The sequence below is a fragment of the Haliotis cracherodii genome, unplaced genomic scaffold, assembly GCF_022045235.1.
Source record: "Haliotis cracherodii isolate W230 unplaced genomic scaffold, xgHalCrac1.p SCAF_6, whole genome shotgun sequence".
Lineage (NCBI taxonomy): Eukaryota > Metazoa > Mollusca > Gastropoda > Lepetellida > Haliotidae > Haliotis > Haliotis cracherodii.
In genome coordinates this window covers 23165842-23190548 of record NW_027266319.1, presented here as the reverse complement: position 1 = coordinate 23190548, position 24707 = coordinate 23165842, and the positions used below count along the sequence as shown (strand labels likewise).

Below are 24707 nucleotides of genomic sequence, written 5' to 3'. Positions count from 1 at the left end.
CACGGGTGGCCCAGTCGTCCAAGGCGCCGCGATTCGCTGTGCAGAGTTGCGTCCCTTGGGCACGCCAGAAACCTATGATTGTGGGTTCGAATCCCGGTTCGCACCGATTATGTTTCTAGGTTTGTCAGCACCATACCCGTGCTCGTTGGTTTCACCAAAGTGGTAAACGTCTGAAACCTATATGACTTCGGGCTTTCCTCCCATATTAAGCTGACACGCCGCGATATAACTGGAATACTGTTAAAAGCGGCGTTTAACCAAACTCACTCACTCCTAGCTTAAAATACTCCTAAACAAGGTGGTCAAGGTTTTGCCGCCTCATGTTGTTACTTCCTAGTATTAGAAGTCAAGTGAGGACATCGCTTATATTTGTACTTTTTCGTAATGACGAATTTAGTTTCGTTATAACAAACATTTTCGTAATAACGAATCTTTTTCGTGATAACAATTTTTTTTTCCGCTGTAACGAAATTATTTCCGTAATAAAGAATCTTTTTTCGTTATAACGAATTTTGTCCGTAATAACGATTCTTTTTTTCCGTTATAACAAATTTCTTTTTGTGTCTTTTCCATATTTCAATTTGGACCCCAATAAGCTATCGTACTTTTGTTATCACTATCCTCGGGAGAATCTGAAACCCTCTGAGTAAGTGAGTGAGTGAGAAAGTGAGTTAGGTAATGCTTAATGCCGGTGTTAGCTTAATGCTGGAGGGAAAAAAGCGACAAATCCCTGTCCATAGCCTAAAAAGTAAGATTCTCCTTTACTTCTAGTTCGGGTAGTAAAAATCAGTGAAAGCTAATTGGCCGTTTGATAGTGATTGAAAGTTATCAGATCATCCTTATACCTGACAAATCTCTGCAAAGATATTTGTAGTTTGACAAGTTTTGAAAACGTGAACAATTTCTTTACTTGCCCGAATGTCTCTGTATACGTGTAAGTATTTATAATTTTTTTAAAAAAACCTTAACTGAAACATGTATCTCTGTCCATTCGTGTGTCGTGTATCTTTTTTAAAAGGTATTATTTGGATAATTCAATGAAAGAATCATTGGATGAACTGCAATGTCATTGCAAAGCAGCATTGTATTACGGTATATAACGACCCAGAAAAACATTTTTTAATGACTTACTCAAGAGCAAACAGAACATTAACTTCCCATGGTAATTCAACAGTGGACGGTGTCTTGACAAACCATGTTGTAAATAACATATTCTAAATGAAGGCCGGCGCTCAAGTGAAGTGATTTTCGACGAAAGATGGCAAGATGACTTCCAATATGTTGATCTATGTATCCTGGACACACACAACGGTGTTTTCAAAATAGTGCAAAGCTGTTCTGGACAATAAAGAACTGAAATCAATCATTGTTTGCAAGTCGCTGTGAGGCAGTTTCTTATACTTACAGTGTTCATAATGCAAGTATTCGGTTGGCTAAGTGCTTTACAATGCAGTCGCGGAACATCGAAGCATTATAATCACTATGCCCGTGGAAGTTTGATCTTAGTTTTGTTTTGCCGTAACATGCGATTCGCACTTCCCGTTTAACATGGCTACCGTTGGAATGATGTTTGATCTTGTACAGACTAATACCGTTCCTACCAATTACATGGCGGTAATGAAAGTTGGTAGTTTACTTGACTGCGCCCATGAATGTATGCGGCAGTCACTGTGTGAGGCCATGGCCTTCAGTACCCTATATTTGGTGTGTTATTTATACCAAGGGACCTTTCAAGCGGACGCCTCTGATGCGGTGGATATTGAGTTGTTGAAATACAACTTTAACAGAGGCACAGAGTGCAGTGAGCCTATCAGATCAATCCCTGGACCTGGTGAGTTCACAGTATCATTGACACATTGCTTATGCAAGTGACATTTATATGATCTTTTTGAAAAAAAATATAATCTACGTTACTTTTATGATAAACACGAACTTCTCAGATTTTATCCTATATCTAAGTGTTTTTTACGTATAAATAAACAAACACCGAAAGTGTGTTACACTGTGCCTATAAATCATCTGGTTAACCTAAAAGTGAGTGAGTGAGTGAGTGAGTTGGGTTTAACGCCGCTTTTAACAGTATTCCAGTTATATCGCGGCGTGTCAGCTTAATGTGGGAGGAAAGCCCGAAGTGATGCAGGTCTCAGATGTTTACCACTTCGGTGAAACCGACGAGCACGGGTATGGTGCTGACAAACCTAGAAATATAATCGGGGCGAACCGGGATTCGAACCCACAATCATAGGTTTCTGGCGTGCCCAAGGGACGCAACTCTGCACAGCGAATCGCGGCGCCTAATACCTAATAGCGCCGGATATTTTAAATAATAAAATCTTCTAAACATCCATCTTTTGCTTTGTTCTAATGTACTCCTCCCCAAAATGAATGCATTATCGTGGTATGATATCGTGGCGATATCATTTTTCTGAGTGTCAGATTGCTTTTCTTGTTATTTATATTGTTGCTAATACACATGTATTTGAGCAGTCCAGAAATGTGGTTGATGTTTGGTAGATGTTTTCATTGTTTTCACCTTTTTTCTACTCAGATCTATACAGATGCACTGTGCTTTGTTGTGTTGTTGACAATTGTTTCAGCCTATGAAACAACATACAGAGCACATCAATGAAACAAGCCGAATTTGTAACTTGTATAACTTCTGTTCGGGGTTGAGTAAATAGAACATCAAGGTTGTCGAATAAGCAGCAATTACAGCTATTTTACCATATATCTAAACTCCTTCAGTTTTATCTCAGTGTATGAACGTGACCAAATGAAGTATTCAATGTAAATCATAGAAATTTTGATTGGTGGTGTCATATACCAGTTATCTGGTTGGCTGAAGGTGTACTTAGGATTAGACTGAATTGCCAAACCGATATCTTCAACGCTAGCCGAAGAACTATCAAAGCGAGAGTCGAAGACAGGCACGCAAGTGACACAAGTCAGCCAGGTCACTCCTTGTAATACCCGTGAAGATCCCGGGTAGAATAGGTCTTCAACCTATGCTTGCCGTAAAAGGTAACTATGCTTGTCGTAAGAGGCGACTAACGGGATAGGGTTGTCAGCCTCTCTAACACGGTTGATTTATAACAACATATCCAAGGCCGCGGTCAAATAGCTGGAATATTGCTGAGTGCGGCGTTAAACAACAAACAAACAAACAAACAACCAAAACATTCCTTGTAAGCACGCAATCCTCACTACATTGCCATTATGACAAGCAATAATGCAAATAAAAATGCAAATAATAAATAATAAGCATAATTTCCTATGTATTAATGATGTGATTAGTAAGACATTTGTCATTCAGTGGGCACAATACTAATCTTTGAGGTGCAGGCAACATTGAGGTATTAAAGGTGAGGTGAGGGGAAATGGGGTTTAACGTCGCGTCCAAGATTACTGCACTTCTATAGCGACATGCATGTACGTGTGTGTGTTTGTGTGGCTGCTTGTACTAGTCCGGACTGATGCCGATATATAGTGCTAGCTCACTGAGATACCATGCCGCAGTTTAACATGAATATCCCACTCAGATACAGTATACTGACTCCGAGCCGACCAGTCCTTGTTTAAGCCCCTTAATGCCGAGCGCCAGACAGGGTAACAACAAGGGTAACAACAAGTACCATCTATTAACGTCTTTTGGTATGACGCGTCCAGGGATCGAACCCCGTACCTTCCGCTCTCCGGGCGGACGCTCTACCGCTAGACCACGGAGGCGGTCTTTGAGGTATTAAACAATATATATTGTGTGACGTAGTTCTTACATTTGATTATATATATTGTATGTCATTTTACAATTTTTTGGATGGCAGATGAGGAACCTGTGACTAAGCATGATCAAATTTCTTCATTTCTAGCATTTCGGGCTTGTCCTATTGGCAGCGGTTACAGCTATCAACCAGATTTTAACGTGTGTTACAAACGCCTCTACTCATCCAACCGAGCAGGAAAGGCTACTTGTATCCAGGAAGGGGGTTCTGATCTTCTGACAGTTGACACTCAGGAAAAGCAGGACTTCTTCGGGCCTCTGGTTCCAGGGATCGACTATAGTAATTATGGCATTTATAGTTCTGACCACCATGTATATTTTGCTTGAGTGAGTAGGTGAAATATATTTTAAAGGCTCATTGGCAGCATTTCAGGCACAAAGTGATTAGAACAGTTACATCGATCATTTTGCTTTAACAACTACATAGAGAATCTCACCCTTGTGGTTTTTAAGATAACGTGTCCTTTACAAATGTATCAACACAGCAATATGAGGGCATTATCAAGTTACAGTGGCTCGCTCATTTCTGATAACATGCGGCTGGTTTAATGATAATTCTATCCATTTTAACTATAACGTTTAATAACAACAAGTTGGTATCACACATTGTTTAATGCCAAAGCGCGTGTTTGTGTACTGCAGAAATATTATTCACTGGCGAATATTAAAAAAACCCAATTTTCTTTGGCTTATTCAGTGACATTCCTTGTAGAGATGATAAATCACTGAGAGGAGTTTATGCATACTTGATAAACCCATCAAACCTGGAGTATGGTACCGTGTTTGAACACTTTATGGTGCCGAGCCCTGTCCAACAAAGCGATCGAAGCGCAAAGCCAGTCGTAGCATAAGCATACGATATCTTTGACATTCTTAAGGTTGTCCGTTGTATATACGTTGATATCATGGGATAATACGTTTCTTTTTTTAATGTGTTTAAAGTATTATTCTGCTAAATCAATTGAATTATGCCGTGGATCGCGTAGATGTCTCCCTATTTAGACAACACAGGACTGTGAGTGACTTGTAAATGTTGCCTTTAGCCGCATCGGCAATATTCCAGGTATTCGCGGCCAGAAAAAACAAATTCAGTATCCTTTAGAAAAGAACATTATATAAAAACGAAGATAACTAAAACTTCAGTCCATTATCACAGGACAAAGAAATAGCTGACGTTTAAAGTTTAAGATCTACATCTTATCGTACAGTTTTATTTCCTTCATATATGCTACAATTAAGTGGTTAAAAACAGTAAAATTTAGAAAAGTAATAAATACAATACCAAACTCGTTCCCGGGTCATACCAATTTCGCTCGTCAGGTACAAGAACAATTCACTCGTTCATAAAATCACGCGGGAGCTCGTTTAGTGTTCTGTCTATCTCACTCAATCTCCTGTGGAAGAAAGTTTGTGATGATCAATTGAATTTTCCAGCAAACATATTAGGGAACATAAAAAAACTGATTGTTTCGTTCCTGGTTTCGAAATTAGCCGTTATTAACATTGTTTTCATACTTATTTTGCTTGAATTGTGTTTGATGGTTTGTTCTTTTATAATGTATTTAATGATTTTCTCAGATTGATCTACCATGTTTCTCCAATGTCAGCATACTATTGGTATATTTAGTTGTCTCGATGTTTATTATTCTCAGCTTTACATCTATTTCTTCTTACTTAAATATGCATCATTTCTTTTGCAAATCTTCAATATATAGTTACAGAAAATGTGCCCATGGTTGTATACAATGTAGTACTTCAATATATATGTACAGCATGCTTGCTGTTGGATGAATCTGCAAATTCAAGTTTTTGTTTTGAATGCAAGCCATCAGTTTTGAAAACAAATTCTCTGTAATCTCACCCGCGATGCCTTTAAGGCCCTATGGGATGTTTCGGCAGGTAATCGATACTGATTATCCTCCAGATTGACGTTTTATATTTCACGATTTTCAACATGCCCAGACAACAATGTATATTTTCCTTTAGAAACAGTGGACAAATTATTTTTTTCTTGCAGAATTTTTTTTTTTAAATATCCCATCTATCCCCGAATATCCAATTGTTATTGTCAATTACTTTCAAGTGTTATTACATGTTTGGTACTAATATATATAGTCTTAACTAAGGAATGACAATTTGATTTTCAAAATTTCAGCCTACATCCGAGGAGATCGGATCCCAAGCACAGGAGAGTGGGCCTACTGGGATGAAGGGACTACCAGGCCCATGCCGTTCATTGACTGGTCACCAGGTCAGCCGAATGGAGCTGACAGGGGACAGGACTGCATGGCACTGGACAGTACGGGTCAACATGATGCACCTTGTAATTATTGGTATTACTTTTTCTGCGAATATTATATGTAATAGAGATATGTGTGTTATTCCGGGTTGTTATGGGACGGGTATTCTTCACTAGCTCAAAATAATGGCTACCAAATACAAGGATTTTGAAAAGTAATTGAAATAAGTATCCAAGGATCCATGTATATCATGAAATGTAATGTGTTTAAAACGCGTCTTTAGATCTTAATTAAAAGCGAAAAAAACCTATATATATTCATAGGAAAACTGCTAAAAGCACATGTTACATGAGCGTGTGTGTATGAATCACTATCAAATAGCGATGATACCAGGTGTTCGCCAAATTAAGAGCGTATCCTGCCCCAGTGATGGCACCGGTTACAAACAACCAAAGACAAGTCAGTTTTTCACCTGAAAAAAAGGACAAAAAAGTCAAGTCAAAATAGGGAATGACACTTAAGCAGGTGCCCGAACATCAGCTTACCTACTGTTAGTTTAATTTCACATGTACACATATACTAGCGACATAAAAATAAGGGCTGCCTTGAGGAGTACCTTTACAAACCGCGACGTGGAACGCAAGATCTAATCACAAATGAATTTCACATCATTCATAAAGAGCAGGTATTCCATCATTAAAACCTCTCTAGTCAGCCCGCCTGATAGCAAGGATGAAGGATGTGACCCTAACAGCTTACCATTGGAGGCTAAAACTGGGTTTCTCTAGGGAACACCAGCAACGGGCTGTGCGCCAATGTGCGCATACCATAGTGAAGAAAGGGGTAGCGGGTGGTCCGCGACAACTAGTACGAGGCATACGTGCGTATCCTGTCTCGGCTAACACCGACCTCTTCATAGTCTTATGAGCAACACATGTGTCCACGGGAGCGCAGTCACTTTTTATCGTCCTGACCTGCACGTGCATACACCCTCTCTACCTGCAACAAACCAAATATTTTTGCCAAATTGTGTGCACCGACTACTTGTCTCAAACGCGTGTTGTGAGTTGGTTTTACTTATCCTTATTCTTACCAGAAGTGTATGTATTGACTTGAATGTGTGTAGTGTAATAAAGTATATTTTTGGAACTGAACCATTATAGTTACAGAACGAGGACGCTTGCGTCCACGTTTAATACTACAGTAAACTACGGTTATAACGAACTCAACGGGACTACTAATTTTAGTTAGTTATAACCGTAGTTCGTTATAAGTACATATACAGCATGACTACAGCAAGTAGTCGGGACCAAAAAGTAAGTTCGTTATATCCGTCATTTCGTTATAAGCGTGTTCGTTATAACCCTAGTTTACTGTATTTTCAAACAGTACAAAAGACTGAGTCTTCAATATTATCCTTAATTTATTTAGCTCATTTCAATTATGGAAATTTATATTATTTATTTCAACAACAAAATACATATTAGTTTCCTAGTCTGGAAAAGCAAACCGAAACAAGAAAGCCTTATGGTTTCTGTGTGTGGAAACTGTTAGTGATGGTTTCAGGTTAAAGGCTCACATGGATACTTTCAATTGATTTTGAAGCGAGATGAATCACTGTAGGTTTCCAGCGTCTGAAACTCAGTTGCAACCGTCAAACCTTACTCAAATATGTGTGCAGTATGAAACGCAGCGGCAACCATCAACGTTCGCAAAACTAAAAAATAATATTAAATGTTAAAGTTTAACGTCGCGTCAGCAATATTCCAGCCATACCGTGAAGAGAACAAGTTATACATTAATAATAGCATTTCAACCGGATAAAATAACTGTCGTCGATAGACAGTGCAATAACTAGATTACCATAGATTATCACAGATTGTATATGAAAGCAGTTAGATATGTTGTTTGATTTGTTTGTTTGTTTGTTGTTGTTTTACGCCGCACTCTGCAATATTCCAGCTTAATGACGGCGGTCTGTAAATAATAGAGTCTGGGCCAGACAATCCAGTGGTTGACATCATGAGCATCGATCCACGCAATTGGGATTGATGACATGCAGCAACCAAGTCAGCGAGCCTGACCACCCGATCCCGTTAGTCGCCTCTTACGACAAACATATTATAACATGTTGTTTGAAATGGACATGGAGACCTTGAAAGCCAAGAACCTACAATTTGAAAACTTACTTTATACTGACCATGTTTCTGTGTGTATGTACGTTTTATATTTTATTCATCATGTTCTATATTGTACTTGTACATGTGCATATACACTCTTCAAAAAGCTGTGTAATGTTATTAGCTCTTCGATACACTTATGTTTTTATATTACTTTTACTTCTGTTTGAACGATTTTATGTGTTATATGATCCATGTGTCCGTTGTTCTTTGAATAAATATTTAAAGTTTGCATATCTTGTAATTAACACAGCGTTATCGCTCAACAAAACACACACCCACGGACTGCTATACGAAACGGCTGTAATACGAAACGAACCATGTGCAGCGACACTGCCGAGATACGAATCTACCGGGATACGAAATTATACGAAACCATAACAAATCTGTCATGAGGTCTCAGGTTGACATTGACCTGACGTTCATTTCGGCGTCGCTAGACACGACCAGGAAATGAATCAGGATTCATTTGAAAACGTGACACGTGAGCAACGACGATTGACTCAGTTTCGACGATTTGTCAGGGGCGGCAAAGACGTCGCCGTCGAACATGGAGATGAGTTAGTGTTTCATCGTTTAATCGTTTGACCCGTAAATGGTACTCCATTAGCCTGATGAAAGTTTGAAGCAATTCGATTCGTCGTTCGAGCTCGAGCTCGCAGAGCCTGGTTTAAGATCAATCGATCCTGTACTCTTGAAGCCCTAAACGGGTTCGATCGTCAACATTTTGGGTGTGTTAGTCCCTGTTCCATAGTCTGCTTATCACACAGACTGAACAGTTTAAGGTATTGGCCACTGCACGCTGTCTTTTGCCAGTTTCCAGCATGCCAATAGTCCATAGACGCCCCGAGCGTTGCAGACGCAGCATCGCTAATTTACACACAAACAATGACTGAAATCAAGTAATTCACAACTGTATAATAAGCAGAATCAATAAGATTCACGGAAATAATGGTCAGGAATGACACACGTGTGTGTCGCTAGGCAAAACCACAGGATGTGATTTGGTGTTAAGTTTTGCAGACATAAATGTTCTTGCATAAAATCTTTGTTTTAATACCTGGTGTTAACATTTATACTTCATGACCCCCGAGTTTCTTTTAAGAGTAAACATGAGAAAAGGATAGAATTACTATCATACTATGACAATCATCACATTCGAAACACCTTAATTTTCTTTAGAATAGGTCTTATCCGGGGTAGAATAGGTCTTCAGCAACCCATGCTTGCCGTAAAAGGAGACAATGCTTGGCGTAAAAGGCGACTAACGGGATCGGGTGGTCAGGCTCGCTGACTTGGTTGATGCATGTCATCGTATCCCAGTTGCGTGGATCGATGCTCGCGATACCAGCAGGTTCATTTCCTCCAGTAAATCATCAAGTTACTGTTAAACATAATCACAGATTGGAATTGTCTTCTGACAAGCGCTCGGGTCCAAATTAAAATACTGGGTACCTATTCTAAAGTTAGACTACCTCAAATTTACTAGGACTTATGATCTCCTAAATATAAACCCATTGCTTCAAGAATGCTAAAAATACTTCAAGAATTTTAAACATTCCGGAAGCATACCATTACTTATTCGTCTTTGTTATTATAGGACATATTTAGAAAGTCAGATAACCGACAGATCTGTATTCCTTTTTCCTACAGGTGGATCAATGTTCGTGCTATCAACCTGTGGTTAGTCTGATTAACAAGTCGCCTAGGTATAGATGTTGCTGACATGCCTTTTGCTCATTTCTTACTGAAATATTTGGTTATTATTTAGTGACTTTAGGTGGAGCTAAGACAGTTGATTTTGTAATTAGATCAGTTTATATTTGTATCTGTTATTTCGATGACAACAATACTAAATAAACCAACAATTATCCTGATGCACAAAAACTGACGCATGCAAGGTAGTCTACCTGGTTGCTGTTTAGCCATTAGTAATTAATACATACAGTGTGTGAAATATATTTATATGTCTGAATATTCTCTGTTTTAATGTGAACGTTACACGATACGGTTTCTACATGAGAAGAGACTCCGGTACCGTGACCGTGAAACTCCATGTTCCGTTCGTAAGTGTATGGACGACTCGTTGGGATGTTCATACACCCGTATGTCTCTCAAGATACTGTATTCTCGAAATGACGTAAATAATGACGGACTACTTGCACATCCCTGGGGCTCCTCTGAGAATTTCAGCACGAATATATAGTATTGTTGAAACGTTGTATCTGGTCATTCAGACACTTTTGTCTTGTAAACATACATTGTAAAAACAAATATGTCACGTCATGCCCGCGATCGATTGTGCTGTCTACAGTCCATTCTTGTGAATATAACAGAGTGATTAATATAAAAAACTATCGATTCGATATTACAGTCAACAACATTCAACAGCAATCTGTGCACTTACTTCATTATTTATTCGACTCATCTTTATTATCACCTTTGAATGCTTGCCCTATTGAATATGATGACCAAGAACTAATTGCGCCAGTCTAACTTCAGAAATCGCCCCGTCACGTTGACAGAATTGGCCATTGTGACGTCCTGTTTTGGGAGTAAATGTAAAATGACTCACAGTGAATGACCTTACTGAGGGAGTTAACAACAGACAATTTTTTATATTTATGTCATGATGATATTACATAATGTAGTTGTTGTCACCAAAATACAAAGATGTTTCTAACGAGCAACTTGCGCATACATAGGTTTCTTTTCCGCGATACAACCAGTTGTAGGGATGTCGGTTTAAAGATAAAGTCGCAGATACTAAATGGAATCATGTGTTGCTATACATCCTTAAAGCTACAAAATAGGGATAAAACAAATTATAACAATTGACTTTTACTTTGAGCGAGTCGCAAGTTTGGTACTTTATAAAGGTTCCTACTGGAATGAACTCACGGAAAGTGAAAATCAATTCTAAAATTTACAAATGGTTAAAGTCTTGAACATCAACTACTCCATATACCGGCATTCGAAGCATCTCCTCAAAATCAAGCTGTTTATAATTAACTACAAGCATCGTATCCCGATTGCGCAGATCGATGCTCGTGATGTCATTCACTGGATTGTCTCGTCCAGAGTCGATTATTGATAGACCGCCGTCATTTAGCTGGAATATTGCTGAGTGCGACAAACAACGTGAAAATCCACAGTCAACGTGTGCCCATAAACCGAGACAATAAACATATCCATGCGAAATACAAACGGACAGCGTTGACATGGATATATGAGTGTTATCATGTACCTGATGAATGGATGTCAAGATGGTGTACTTGAGAACAGCGCATAACATGTATAGAAGAACATCCTCTCTACAAGGTCAAATTGTACTTCATAACAAATGTCATCATTGCATCGTTTACCGGTTGCCAAGAGATAACGATCTTTGGCCACTTACTAGAAACATTAAAATAAGCAAATGTTTACCATTAGAGATAGGCTGGTGCAGTAATGACCATTTCTAGGTTGTGAGTGTTGGAGTTGTCAGGGAGTGATGCTGTCAATAGTGGAACTGTAGGTAAGAGTGAGTTGGGTTTTAACGCCGCTTTTAACGGTATTCCAGTTATATCGCGGCGTGTCAGCTTAATATGGGAGGAAAGCCCGAAGTGATGCAGGTCTCAGACATTTACCGCTTTGGTGAAACTCACGAGCACGGGTATGGTGCTGACACGATAATCGGGGCGAATCGTGATTCGAACCCACAATCATAGGTTTCTGGCCTGCCCAAGGGACGCAACTCTGCACAGCGAATCGCGGCGCCGTGGACGACTGGGCCACCCGTGCCCCCGATCCTCACATGAAGCTGGTTCTGAAGCTGGATGAAAATGCGTGAGAAACGAAACGTGTATACATCCTAACGAGATACTGGAAATTTCTATACCGTGCCCTAATCAGTCTAGCGGTATTAGAACATTACAATCCGGACTGGAAGTTTACACACCACACTAGAATCTAAATAAGTTAAGTTCAGTCATTTGTCATCTGCGCAAGGGGCTCAAAGATTTAGTGTGTCATGATGTAGATGTAAGTGACTTAAAGTGTACTATTTCCATGACAAAAGATATTATTGCAACATGTGGTTAAAGTCAATAGTAGGTTATTTAGAAGTGAGGTGAAATGTGGTTTAACGTAGCGCGTGCGTGCGTGCGTGCGTACATGGGTGCGTGTGTGTGTGTGTGTGTGTGTGTGTGTGTGTGTACTAGTCCGGACTGATGCCGATTTATAGTGCTAGCTCACTGAGATACCATGCCGCAGTGTAACATGAATACCCAACTCAGACACAGTATACTGACTCCGAGCCGACCAATCCTTTTTGTTGCCGAGCGCCAGACAGGGTAACAACAAGTACCATCTTTTAACATCTTGTGGTATGACGCGGTCGGGGATCGAACCCCGGACCTTCCGCTCTCCGGGCGGACGCTCTACCACTAGACCACGGAGGCGGTCACCAGGGTAGTAACTGTGGATTCGTCCCAGCCCTAGCTAGTATGAGACCAGCTATGGCGTTAGCAAATCTATTGCAGTGGATGGGTTTTTTGTAAAAAGCAAATGAACAAGTCTGACATGTTGACAAATATTGATTTATCACAAATCTATATTATGTAAAACAATTTACTTTTAAAAGTTTGACCAGATAATTTTAACACGTGTATCTAAATACTTAGTCTCCGGTTAAACAATTCACAATCAGATATTTTCTTCCTGGCTCTTGAGATTATTTATCACGAATCCATAATATGTAAAACAATTTATCAGAATGAACGTTACGTTCTGTATAATGTATTCAAACTAGTGTAATGAAATGCACGAACAGTGTCAACTTCAATACATAATATCTACAACACACATAATACATACATCAATAACACAATACATAATATCTAGGAGAGACATAATACATACAGCAGTAACACAATACATACTATCTAGGAGAGACATAAAACATACATCAGTAATACAATACATAATATCTAGGAGAGACATAATACATACAGCAGTAACACAATACATAATATAAAGAAGAGACATAATACATACATCAATAACACAATGAGGAGGAGGCACAATACAAAATATCTGGAAGAGACACAATACATCATATCTGGAGGAGACACAATACATCATATCTGGAGGAGACATAATATATCATACATGGAAGAGACACAATATATAGTATCTGGAGGAGACACACTACATTGTATCCAGAGGAGACACAATAAATCATACCTGGAGGAGACATAACGCATAATATCTGGAGGAGACACAATACATCATATATGGAGAAGACACAATACATAGTATCTGGAGGAGACGCAATACATAAAATCTGTGGATAAGAGACAATACATAGTATCTGGGGGAGACACAATGCATCATATCTGGAGGAGACACAATACATAGTATCTGGGGGAGACACAATACATAGTATCTGGGGGAGACACCATACATCATATCTGGAGGAGACAAAATACATAGTATCTGGGGGAGACACAATACATCATATCTGGAGGAGACGCAATACATAGTATCTGGGGGAGACACCATACATCATATATGGAGGAGACACAATACATAGTATCTGGGGGAGACACAATACATCATATCTGGAGGAGACAAAATACATAGTATCTGGAGGAGACCCAATGCATCATATCTGGAGGAGACACATTACATCATATCTGGAGGAGACACAATACATAGTATCTGGGGGAGACACAATGCATCATATCTGGAGGAGACACAATACATCATATCTGGAGGAGACACAATACATAGTATCTGGGGGAGACACAATACATAGTATCTGGAGAAGACACAATACATAGTATCTGGGGGAGACACAATACATAGTATCTGGAGGAGACACAATAAATCATATCTGGAGAAGACACAATACATAGTATCTGGGGGAGACACAATACATCATATCTGGAGAAGACACAATACATAATACCTGATACCTAATACAGACGCTTAAATTCAATATTCAAACTTGAAAAAACTATTGTAAACAAAATATGCAGGAGTTTTGTTCACACCAAATGCAAGCTTCACATGCCGAGCTAAGTCAGCATGTGAAAAAGCTTCCACAGCTGTCAACTTTCTATAAAGATTTACTTCTGACCTTCACATAAATGGTCTCAATCCTATTACAAGCACTAAAATATGGAAACATGCAATGCTCTGTTTCTCAACCTCTCGAAATGAGACTACACTAATCTGGAACGAGTCGACAGAGCTTTTGCTAGACGTATACAAGGTTTACCTAGGTGCAACTACTACGGGCACACTTGGACTGTGGTCAGTACAGACATACACTGATAAATGTCAACTGTTGTTGCCGGACAATAATGGAGACAGGAAACACAATGCATATCAAACAAAATATTCCCATGGAAACTTGGTAAATATTTTGCAGGATTAAAAAGCGCACCAAACGACTTTGTCTCAAAACTGTTTGACATTATTCACAAGTACAAACGATGCTTGAAAACCTATGTAACATGTGGAGAATCCATTGACAAATACCTTTGGAGTAAAACAGTAACAGACGCTGTCATCTTACGAAAACCATACGATTTGCTCTAACTACAATACCTGAACTGTTTGACTACTCCCTTATCTATCCAGATTTAACTACCCATATATTATGGAATATGTTAATCACCAATACCAAGTAAAACTAGCATCTGTTGTTAAAATGTCCAGGATGTAAATCTTTTACTGACATTTTGCTTATGGGACAAACATGTACAAACCTGTGCAAAGCATGTACTACTCAACACTCAATCAAGACAGGAATAGTGTCTTCGAGGCGCTTGCGTCAACCCTGTCAGAACATGATTGTGTGACATTCTGTGACCAGAGTGAGGAGAAGATCATATATTAAGTGGGTAAAATGACGAGCTCAATCACTTCTACTTTCAGGTTTGGATTCAAGTAATTTAATACTATCGGAATTCGTACACAAATGTAGGGTACATATATATCCAGACCTCAGCTAGTCATCCTTTCATTTTACTATAATTTTACTTGGCTTTGTTTGTTGTTTAACGCCGCGTTCAGCAATATTCCAGCTATATGACGACGGTCTGTAAATAATCGAGTCTGGACCAGACATTCATGACATTCCAGTGATTGACATCATAAGCATCGATCCACGATGTTGTTTAGCAACATTCCAGCTATATGACGGCGGTCCGTAAATAATCGAGTCTGGGCCAGACAAGCCAGTGATTGACATCATGTGCATCGATCAACGCAATTGGGATAGGATGACATGCACCAACCAAGTCAGCGAGCCTGACCACCTGATCCCGTTAATCGCTTCTTACGACAAGCATAGTCACCTTTTACGACAAGCACCGGTTGCTGAAGACCTATTTACCCCGGATCTACACTGCATTTGTGTATTTAATACTGGCCACTGCCATCATATCATATATTGTCATTGAATACAATACTAGGACTCAATTGTTTATTGCCATTGTAATTGCCGTGAAGTAATTTGTTTTGTTTCAAGCCTGACCACTCGATCCCGTTAGTCGCCTCTTACGACAAGCATTGTCGCTGTGAACCATGTCCTACTACATGTGAACCATGTCCTACTACAACTTCATTTGGGTCATCAGAGCATCATAGAAGCCCCTCATTATATTTTTACAGAAGCTTTACCATGTTCTTTTGCCATTTAATTATGCACTTAGTTCCAAGTGAAAAATCGACGTCGACAAAATTCTGTTTAAGGAAACACCACCATTATTAACAGATCGACGCATATGAGTCATTTGTATTATCAAAAGATTGAATGTTTGTATAATTCAAACGCATCGATTTCTTCCGGAGACCTAACTCACGAACGTTAACATATTCGAAATCCAAACATCAGTAGGGCGTACTTGTTAACCCTTGTGATGTTACATAAATGCACTTTGCATGGCGCACGTGTAATTTGAATCTCACCCGAGTCATCTACAGCAATCATTGCTGGTGAATCGGGTGTTGGGAACAGTATGAGATGTTATTAATCAATAAGTAAGAAATAATTCTCTTTAGGTCATACTTATGTGATTACATGTTTGTTTTTATTTTTTTCATGGAAGTCATTTGGAAATTATACCTGTTTACAGCAACAGCTTCACGTGTTTCTTACGCAGATAACATGACGTATTGCAGTTTGGTGTATGTTGTTTGTTTGTTTGTTTGTTTGTTTGTTTGTTTGTTTGTTTGTTTGTTGACGCCACACTCAGCAATATTCCAGCTATATGACGGCGGTAATAATAATCGAGTCTGGAACAGACAAGCCAGTGATTGATGTCATGAGCATCGTTCCACGCAATTGGGATACGATGACTTGCATCAACCAAGTCAGCGAGCCTTACCACCCGATCCCGTTATTCGCCTCTTACGACAAGCATAGTCGCCTTTTACGGCAAGCATGGGTTGCTGAAGACCTATTCTACCCCGGATCTTCACGGGTCGTATGTTGTTAGTAAGCTATAAATATATAATATAACATAATATATACATATTTGTGCACGTTGAACCAGTGTTAAGTAGTTCCTTGTATACAACCGCGAACTGTAAATGAATGCTTGAATTCTGCTTGATACATCTCTGTAGGATCAGTTCTCCACAAACTGCATGTTTCTGTCATAAACATATCTTTGACGAGCGCGGTTGTATTTGGGGGCGCAGTTTCGTGCCTTTTGAATCGACTTTAAACCTCCCAAAATGTTACAATGGGCGACACTGTTACTTATATTGCTGAGTATATAATGGTATGGTCTTATTATCTCTATATTGAATAAACTTCTGTTTAGTTTTGTGCTAGAGATAAGGTTTAACATTCTGTATACGTGACTGGACCTACCGCTGTAACTCTTTTCACAGTCTGTTGCTTTCAAACTGTAAAATCTACTGAAAATGCCACGTTTATTAATTCCATATTATTTTGGTCAGTTGCAAGTAGCAAAATGGTCAAACGTCTTTGCAATTCACCAATGAAATACATTGTATAACTATCAATTATTGCTCATCGTATCGATTACAAGAATACCATCGTTCTAGTTCCCTTCAATACCACACTTTTAAGTACGAACTGTGAGTTATGAATTATGAGTTTATTTATTTATATTTGTATTCATATAAATCAGATAGAGACAGAATCTTTTGCTATTTGAAGTACAATAATATTGAAACTTAATTATGTGAATGACTTCAAATACATTTTTATCTTCTAAACATGTCTATAATATGAAGGAATTAGTTGGTATACTTCAAGTGGTTAGATTTATGAACTACCATGTGTTCTAATACATTTATTGTGATTTCTGTTTAGTGATAACGACGTTATATAACTTTTTTTCATTGGAGAAAGAGGTGTGATTTTTATTACAATCTTCATGTAAGAAAAAATTTTACAAACGGATAAGTTTTTAATCGATATATGTTTCACCGAAGTGATAAACGTCTGAGACCTGCATCACTTCGGGCTTTCCTCCCACACTAAGCTGACACGACGTGACATAACATGAATACTGTTAAAAGCGGCGTTAAACCCAACTAACTCTCTCTCTGGCTAAACCCATCCTAACAATTAATAAATATCGATAATGTGTTATAACATAACACTTACAAAGTTAGTTTGATAAAGGTACGTCAGATTAACAATAGGCTTATTTCACTGACGTGTCTCTGTAATTTACATCGTTTCAATATTATCGAAACAAGGTGACTACGGATAATCCCGATATAAGTCATTCGTTCTGGAGTTAAAGAGGATTTTCCAAGATTTATCTCCTATTTTTTTCAAGCAACTGAGCTGCTTATTTGATAATTGGCAATTAGTCATTATCTATGCACACATGGTATGACAATATCATGAAAACTTTCATGTGTGCAAAATGGAATAATTTATATAGCCTCGGTATGAATTAATTGGTAAAAATTGGTAAATTAAATATTGTGACTACAAACGTATGGCTGAAGGTTGCCGAGGTCAGAATGATGCGTTTGTCATTCGGTATGAGTTAGGATCAACGTGCCAACGACACACAAAGCTGTATATTCAGAACTTTGAATTATAAAACCCACTTACGAGTTGCTATGTGATGTATTCAGTCAGTTGAAATGTCATCGATCAATTTGCTACCTTCTTACATGCGTAGAAATACAAGAATTGGTTTGAATGCGTTCTATTGACGTTTGGGCTGTGTCAAAAGTACAAGGGTATTTTTAATCATAAACATCCGAGGAATTGACACTACACGTTTAACATGGGTACTACTAGGATGATGTTTGAGCTCGTGGCGACGAGTGACCTCCCTACCAATTACATGGCAGTTATGAAAGTGGACAGTGTACTTGACTGTACCCACGAATGTATGCGGGAGGCAACATGTGAAGCCATAACCTTCACCACCATTTTACTTATGTGTTATTTATACCAGGGATGTATTGAGGCGGAACCCTCGGCTACGGCTAATTTGGAGTTGTTAATATACAACTTTAAGAGGGGTCCTGGTTGCAATGGAACCATCATATCTTTGCCAGGACCTGGTAAGTTCACGTTGTCATTCTTATCATTCATTTCAGAGGTCACGTTGAAATCTTTTCATTTACGATGTATATGTTTGTAAAATACCCTTCACCGAACTGACGGATGTGTCAATACCTTGAAAGGTATTCGTTATTTCATCGGCATGATGATTATTAAACACCTCATCAAGATTGGATTCCACAGTGTTAATGTTTTCCAATAATTGGCCGTATTGTCAAAAAGGTACACTTCCATTGGCACATCAATACATGTATTTATTAGTGTATTTATTATATACTTCGTTGTGAAAGTCTGAGTTTCCTGAACTTGAGAAAAGTGATACTAGTTTTTTTCATTGCAGTGAACATAGCACTTGGTATTTCGCCCCAGTGAACATAACACTTTGACGGAACTATTGTCATACAAGAGTCACCTCCCCTTATATTGTCTCCCTTTATCGGAAGTGTCAAGACCGTAGACATACTGTTGACTTCCTGTTTATGTGCCACGTTGACAAGGCAAAATAATGACAGATGGTCATTTATGGAGTTAATATCGCTTCTTGCCGTTTGTTATTCTCTTGAAAATGTTTCGTTATAAGCTGTGAATTTCTCATTTTACTCGTCAATGGAAAACTGTTCGTTTCGCAAAGCGGCATGTTTGTTACTTGACCAGCGTGTATTACTTCGCTTCCAACAACGGTCCCGTAGCTTTGAAAAATATTGGAAATTGGTTTTGTATATAATCATGTCCAAATGTATGATAAAGAATTTTAATGACCTCAAATATTTTGTATTACTTTTGTTTATATTTAAGATTTTGAACTACTTTTTATGTCACAATTACAAGGGGTGGTGAAATGTCACTGCGAGATAGGTAGGGAAATTTACGTTTTACGGTTTTACATTTATAATGAAAGAAAAATAATTTTCCTGTAATCAACTACACAACAAGTATATGATAAATAAAATAGTCCATGTGTCGAGTGAACTATCAAATGTCTCTCTTTTCCCCCGTCATGAGATGAGAGAAACATTATATTTCACGAGACACGTGAAATATCCTTTTTGTATTAGGCTTTAAGAAGCCGATAATGAAGTATGTTATCTTCAAGATATCTTATCTTAAGATTTATAGTTACCCCAGAAAATATTTCCCGCAATATCGTGATTAAATCAAATTATTTATAATACAATATATATAGACTATAAAACCTAGAGGCAAAGGACAGTATGAGAACTAGATTACCCCTATATAGATTTAAAACTGGTATGTAACCATGAAAAATGCCTGTTCAGAACAATATAATTATGAAAATGGGATAAAGATCAAAGCAACCATAGTTAGGCCCAATACTAGGGGACTTATGATACTTCTGCTCCCTGCATGGTATCCCAGCAGGATTCTTACCCTTGATGGTGCATATTGTATGGTATCATATTGTCTACATTTATTTAATTTCACGATAGAAAATGATCCTTCAATGAAATTACATCCTTACCTCCTGTAGGTTATCGTGTTTGTCCGATTGGAAGAGGTTTCACTTATGAACCAACTCTCAACGTCTGTTACAAACGCTTCTACTCAATCCAAGACGCAGACAAGGATGTATGTGCACAGGAAGGAGGTTCTGATCTTCTGAAGATTGATACAGAGGAAAAGCAGGACTTCTTCAAGCTTCTGGTTCCAGCTGGCGATTTCAGTAATCATGACATTATTTTATTTCGATCAAATACATTTGCTATTAACTACTACTTTTGTATACATTTAATTAGCGAAATGTGCAAGAATAAGCACTTAAAATTGTTACATTAGATATACGTGGTGAGTGTACTGAACTTTCTCTTTACTTGGCTTTGTTTGTTGTTTAACGCCGCGCTCAGCAATATTCCAGCTATATGACGACGGTCTGTAAATAATCGAGTCTGGACCAGACATTCATGACATTCCAGTGTTTGACATCATGAGCATCGATCCACGATGTTGTTTAGCAACATTCCAGCTATATGACGGCGGTCCGTAAAAAATCGAGTCTGGGCCAGACAAGCCAGTGATTGACATCATGTGCATCAATCAACGAAATTGGGATAGGATGACATGCACCAACCAAGTCAGCGAGCCTGACCACCTGATCCCGTTAATCGCTTCTTACGACAGAATTAGTCTCCTTTTACGACAAGCACCGGTTGCTGAAGACCTATTCTATCCCGGATCTACACTGTATTTGTGTTCTCTCTCTCATTTGTACTTATTGTTAGACCCGTGAAGATCCGGGGTAGAATAGGTCTTCAGCAACCCATGCTTGTCCTAAAAGGCTACTAACTGGATCGGGTGGTCAGGCTCGCTGACTTGGTTGATGCAAGTACGTGGATCGATGCTCACAATGTCAATCACTGGATTGTCTTGTCCAGACTCGATTATTAACAGACCGCCGTCATATAGCTGGAATATTGCTGAGTGCGGCGTTAAAATACAATCAAACAAACCAAACTTATTGTTACTTCTTGGTTGGTTGGTTTCTTGTTTTACGCCGCACTCAGCAATATGCCAGCTATATGACGGCGGTCCGTAAATAATCGAGTCTGGACCAGACAATCCAGTGATTGATATCATGAGCATCGATCTACGCAATTGGGATACGATGACATGCATCAACCGAGTCAGCGAGCCTTTACGACAAGCATAGTCGCATTTTACGACAAGCATAGTCGCCTTTTAGACAAGCATGGGTTGATGAAGACCTTTTCTACTATTGTTACTTCTCTTGTTGTCGAGATATGAATTCAATATACTACTATAGCATGCACTATTTTAATAGCTATAATTGTCCAACATTTCAGCCTACATCCGAGGAGATCGGATCCCCAGCACAGGACAGTGGGCCTACTGGGATGAAGGGACTGCTAGGCCCATGCCGTTCATTGACTGGTCACCAGGTCAGCCAAACGGGGAAACATCTGGACAGGACTGCCTGGCTCTGGACAGTGGGGGTCAGATGGATACAACTTGCCATTATTGTAAATACTTTCTCTGCGAATATCATATGTAACAGGCTGGTGCTTGTTGTTCAGATGATGGAGAGTGTTGTTGTTGCTTGTTGTTGCAAATTCCTCTGTTTACCACATTTGTAACAGAATCATCTGAGTTGTGTCACACTGGATAATCAGGCCGGTAACGCCTCTATTCCTGCCACGCCGCCTCCGGATCCGTGGTAGTGGTAGAGATTTTTTAGGTTGTATTTTGTCACGCTCCACTCAACAATATTCCAGGTGTATGACGGCGGTTTGTAAATAGTCGAGTCTGGACCAGACAATTCAGTGATTGACATCCTGAGCATCGATCTACGCAATTGGTACACGATGACATGCATCAACCAAGTCAGCGAGCCTGACCACCCGGTCCCGTTAGTCACCTCTTACGACAAGCATCTTCACGGGTCTAGTGCTAGAGCGTCTGCACTGAGAGCGGAAGGTCGGTGTTTCGATCCCCAGCCGCGTCAACGTTAAAAGATGGTACTTGTTGTTACCTTGCTTGGAGCTCGGCATTTAGGGGCTAAAACAAAGGACTGGTCGGCTCGGAGTCAGTATAGTGTTATTATAGGCATGAAAGTGTAATATATATTTAGATAATTAAAGGGAAGTTAAATCAATGTCGTAGAAATAAGAGGGAATGTATACCAGAAATTATAACAGGAGTTGGCACCATCTTAGAGTGTAGGGACACACTCTTCGTCAGAACGGGGGTCGTATTACAGGCATAAAATTACAGTAATTATCAACGCAGTAAGACACAAGGAGTAATATATGATTAGACAATTAGGGGGAAATCAAAGCAGTGAAATACAGGTATAAAGGAAAACTACGCGTTGGAAAAATATAATTAAGAATTAACAAAGTTTGTAGTTAATGACCATGTGAAGGGATACCAGCCTTAAGTGATAAATACACTTGGCCACTGACACACAAGGGCAAAAAGCCGGTAGGTTAGATAAACAATCGAGGAATGTTGTATATCAGAGCAGGACTATAGTTATAACATCAGAAGGGACATACAAGCTATCGGAAATAGACTAGGTATAATAGTAGCTGAGACTGAGACTACACGTACCGTATTCGACGTAATAAGCGCACCGCTCTAATAAGCGCCTTCGACGATATTTGCTAATATATTGGCCAGTGAACAATCCCAATTAGAACCCCTTCCGATTGATCAATGTACACAAGGCTTATTTATTCATATGTTAATATGCACCCTTAATTATGGGCAATTGAATTCTTGAAAAATATATCTGTCGTACATAAACATTTTAGGCTTTCAGCATAAACCACGAAATTTATCTTTCAACTCAAAATTTCACTAAAATAATATTCCAATAAGAGCCCCCGATTTCTAATTTTGAGAGCGCCCTGGGCGCTTATTACGTCTAATACGGTATATGGTATTGGGGAAAATATTCCGGATTCCTGGAATCGAGGAGTTCGTATTACCAAAAAGATGTAATAAGGATTTTGATATGAATCACGGGTAGGTTAGAATGATCTAGCGTAGGGGGGAAAGGTGGTTGACCAATGATAGATGGAAAAATGAGTAGAACTGTAACGTAGGTACCGGTTTAAAAAGGGGCAAAAGCCCCCAAATCGAGAGAGCGGCTGGGGAGACTACATCTGGACTGGTGCTCCGCTCTCGGCTTGTTGTCACGATCTTTCGAACCAGAAACCAAACTTAGGCACCAGCATTTCGACTGAGACTGAAGCTTTGCGGCCGAAGTCTCGTATTTAAGTGACAAATAGAGTGGGTTGATCGGCAACAACGTTGTTGAACTAAGAACATCCTTTGTGATTACTGATGGAATAGTCTGTCTTACAGACCCTGATACAAATATATATCAAATACAGCCCATGCAAGTCTATAATGTTAGGCAAGTCTAGATCACTGCAGTATCAGAATGAAGAGAGTCACTGGGCTCCTTTTTATTATATTTTTATTAAGATAACTGAACAACTGGTTTTTTTATGTACGATATGTTCATTTCAGAGACTAGATTTTAGTCTACTGATGGAACTACGGTATTATTAAGGTCCAAGGTCCCTCGGGTACTGACATTGTACCTCTCGCAGCATCCCAAATCGTCAGGACCGAGTGAGTGAGTTAGTTGGGTTTAACGCCGCTTTTAACAAGTATTCCAGTTACATCGCGGCGTGTCATATATACGTTAATGTGGGAGGAAAGCCTGAAGTGATACAGGTCTCAGACGTTTACCACTTCGGCGAAACCCACAAGCACGGGTATGGTGATGTTAAAGCTAGAAATAATCGAGGCGAACCGGGATTCGAACCCACAATCATAGGTTTCTGGCGTGCCCAAGGGACGCAACTCCGCACAGCGAATCGCGACGCCTTAGACGGTCAGGACCGAAGTACGAAGGAAATACCGTAGTTCAGATGAAGGTACACGAATTGCTACCTTCCGATTACGCAACAATTACCGACTATAACGTATTAAAATTACCTTGGACACTGTGTCTGAGTGGCGCATTCATGTCGCGGCATGGTATATCAGTAGGCTAGCACTATAAAACAAGGCAGTAGTCCTGATTAATACAAGCAGCCACACACACGAACATGCACGTCGCTATGTAAGTGCAATAATCTTGAACGCGACGTTCAACCCAATTTCACTTGACCTGCCACACGTAGATTGGTAGTGATGTTTCTGAAACCACATACGTAATATGCACACGGTTTGTTGAAATAATGATACTAGCTGTAGGCTGAAATATTTTGGCTCACACCTCCCAAACAGTGGTTTCTTCCAGGTCTAAATATGCGCTATGGGGATTAACATGGTAATAATAATGACTGGTGTTATCACTGCTTTTTAGTGGTCCATTCATATAATTTTCACAGCTATTTTGCCCTTTTGCCAAATGGAATCTGTTTCGGCGGATAACCGAGACTGGTTATTCT

The 24707-nt window shown here is 39.2% G+C and overlaps 2 protein-coding genes across 2 annotated transcripts; both read left to right on the top strand.

The window, feature by feature from the left end:
* The first annotated feature begins 1548 nt into the window (after positions 1-1548).
* Positions 1549-6159, top strand: LOC139446808 (uncharacterized). Its single transcript, XM_071228140.1, has 3 exons — positions 1549-1831; positions 3867-4058; positions 5934-6159. Exons 1-3 carry the CDS (start codon positions 1549-1551, stop codon positions 6140-6142), a joined length of 684 nt encoding a protein of 227 aa, XP_071084241.1. The 3' UTR covers positions 6143-6159.
* A 12319-nt stretch (positions 6160-18478) lies between these two features.
* Positions 18479-21790, top strand: LOC139444919 (uncharacterized). Its single transcript, XM_071225936.1, has 3 exons — positions 18479-18761; positions 20252-20443; positions 21582-21790. Exons 1-3 carry the CDS (start codon positions 18479-18481, stop codon positions 21788-21790), a joined length of 684 nt encoding a protein of 227 aa, XP_071082037.1.
* The last annotated feature ends 2917 nt before the right edge of the window (positions 21791-24707 follow it).

Bases quoted from the DNA above. Each gene is read 5' to 3' on its own strand.
- LOC139444919 (XM_071225936.1), top strand. From the start codon at position 18,479: ATGGGTACTACTAGGATGATGTTTGAGCTCGTGGCGACGAGTGACCTC. The intron at 18,762-20,251 runs GTAAGTTCACGT...TACCTCCTGTAG, and splicing joins CATATCTTTGCCAGGACCTG to GTTATCGTGTTTGTCCGATT. The intron at 20,444-21,581 runs GTAATCATGACA...CCAACATTTCAG, and splicing joins GGTTCCAGCTGGCGATTTCA to CCTACATCCGAGGAGATCGG.
- LOC139446808 (XM_071228140.1), top strand. From the start codon at position 1,549: ATGGCTACCGTTGGAATGATGTTTGATCTTGTACAGACTAATACCGTT. The intron at 1,832-3,866 runs GTGAGTTCACAG...CTTCATTTCTAG, and splicing joins CAGATCAATCCCTGGACCTG to CATTTCGGGCTTGTCCTATT. The intron at 4,059-5,933 runs GTAATTATGGCA...TCAAAATTTCAG, and splicing joins GGTTCCAGGGATCGACTATA to CCTACATCCGAGGAGATCGG.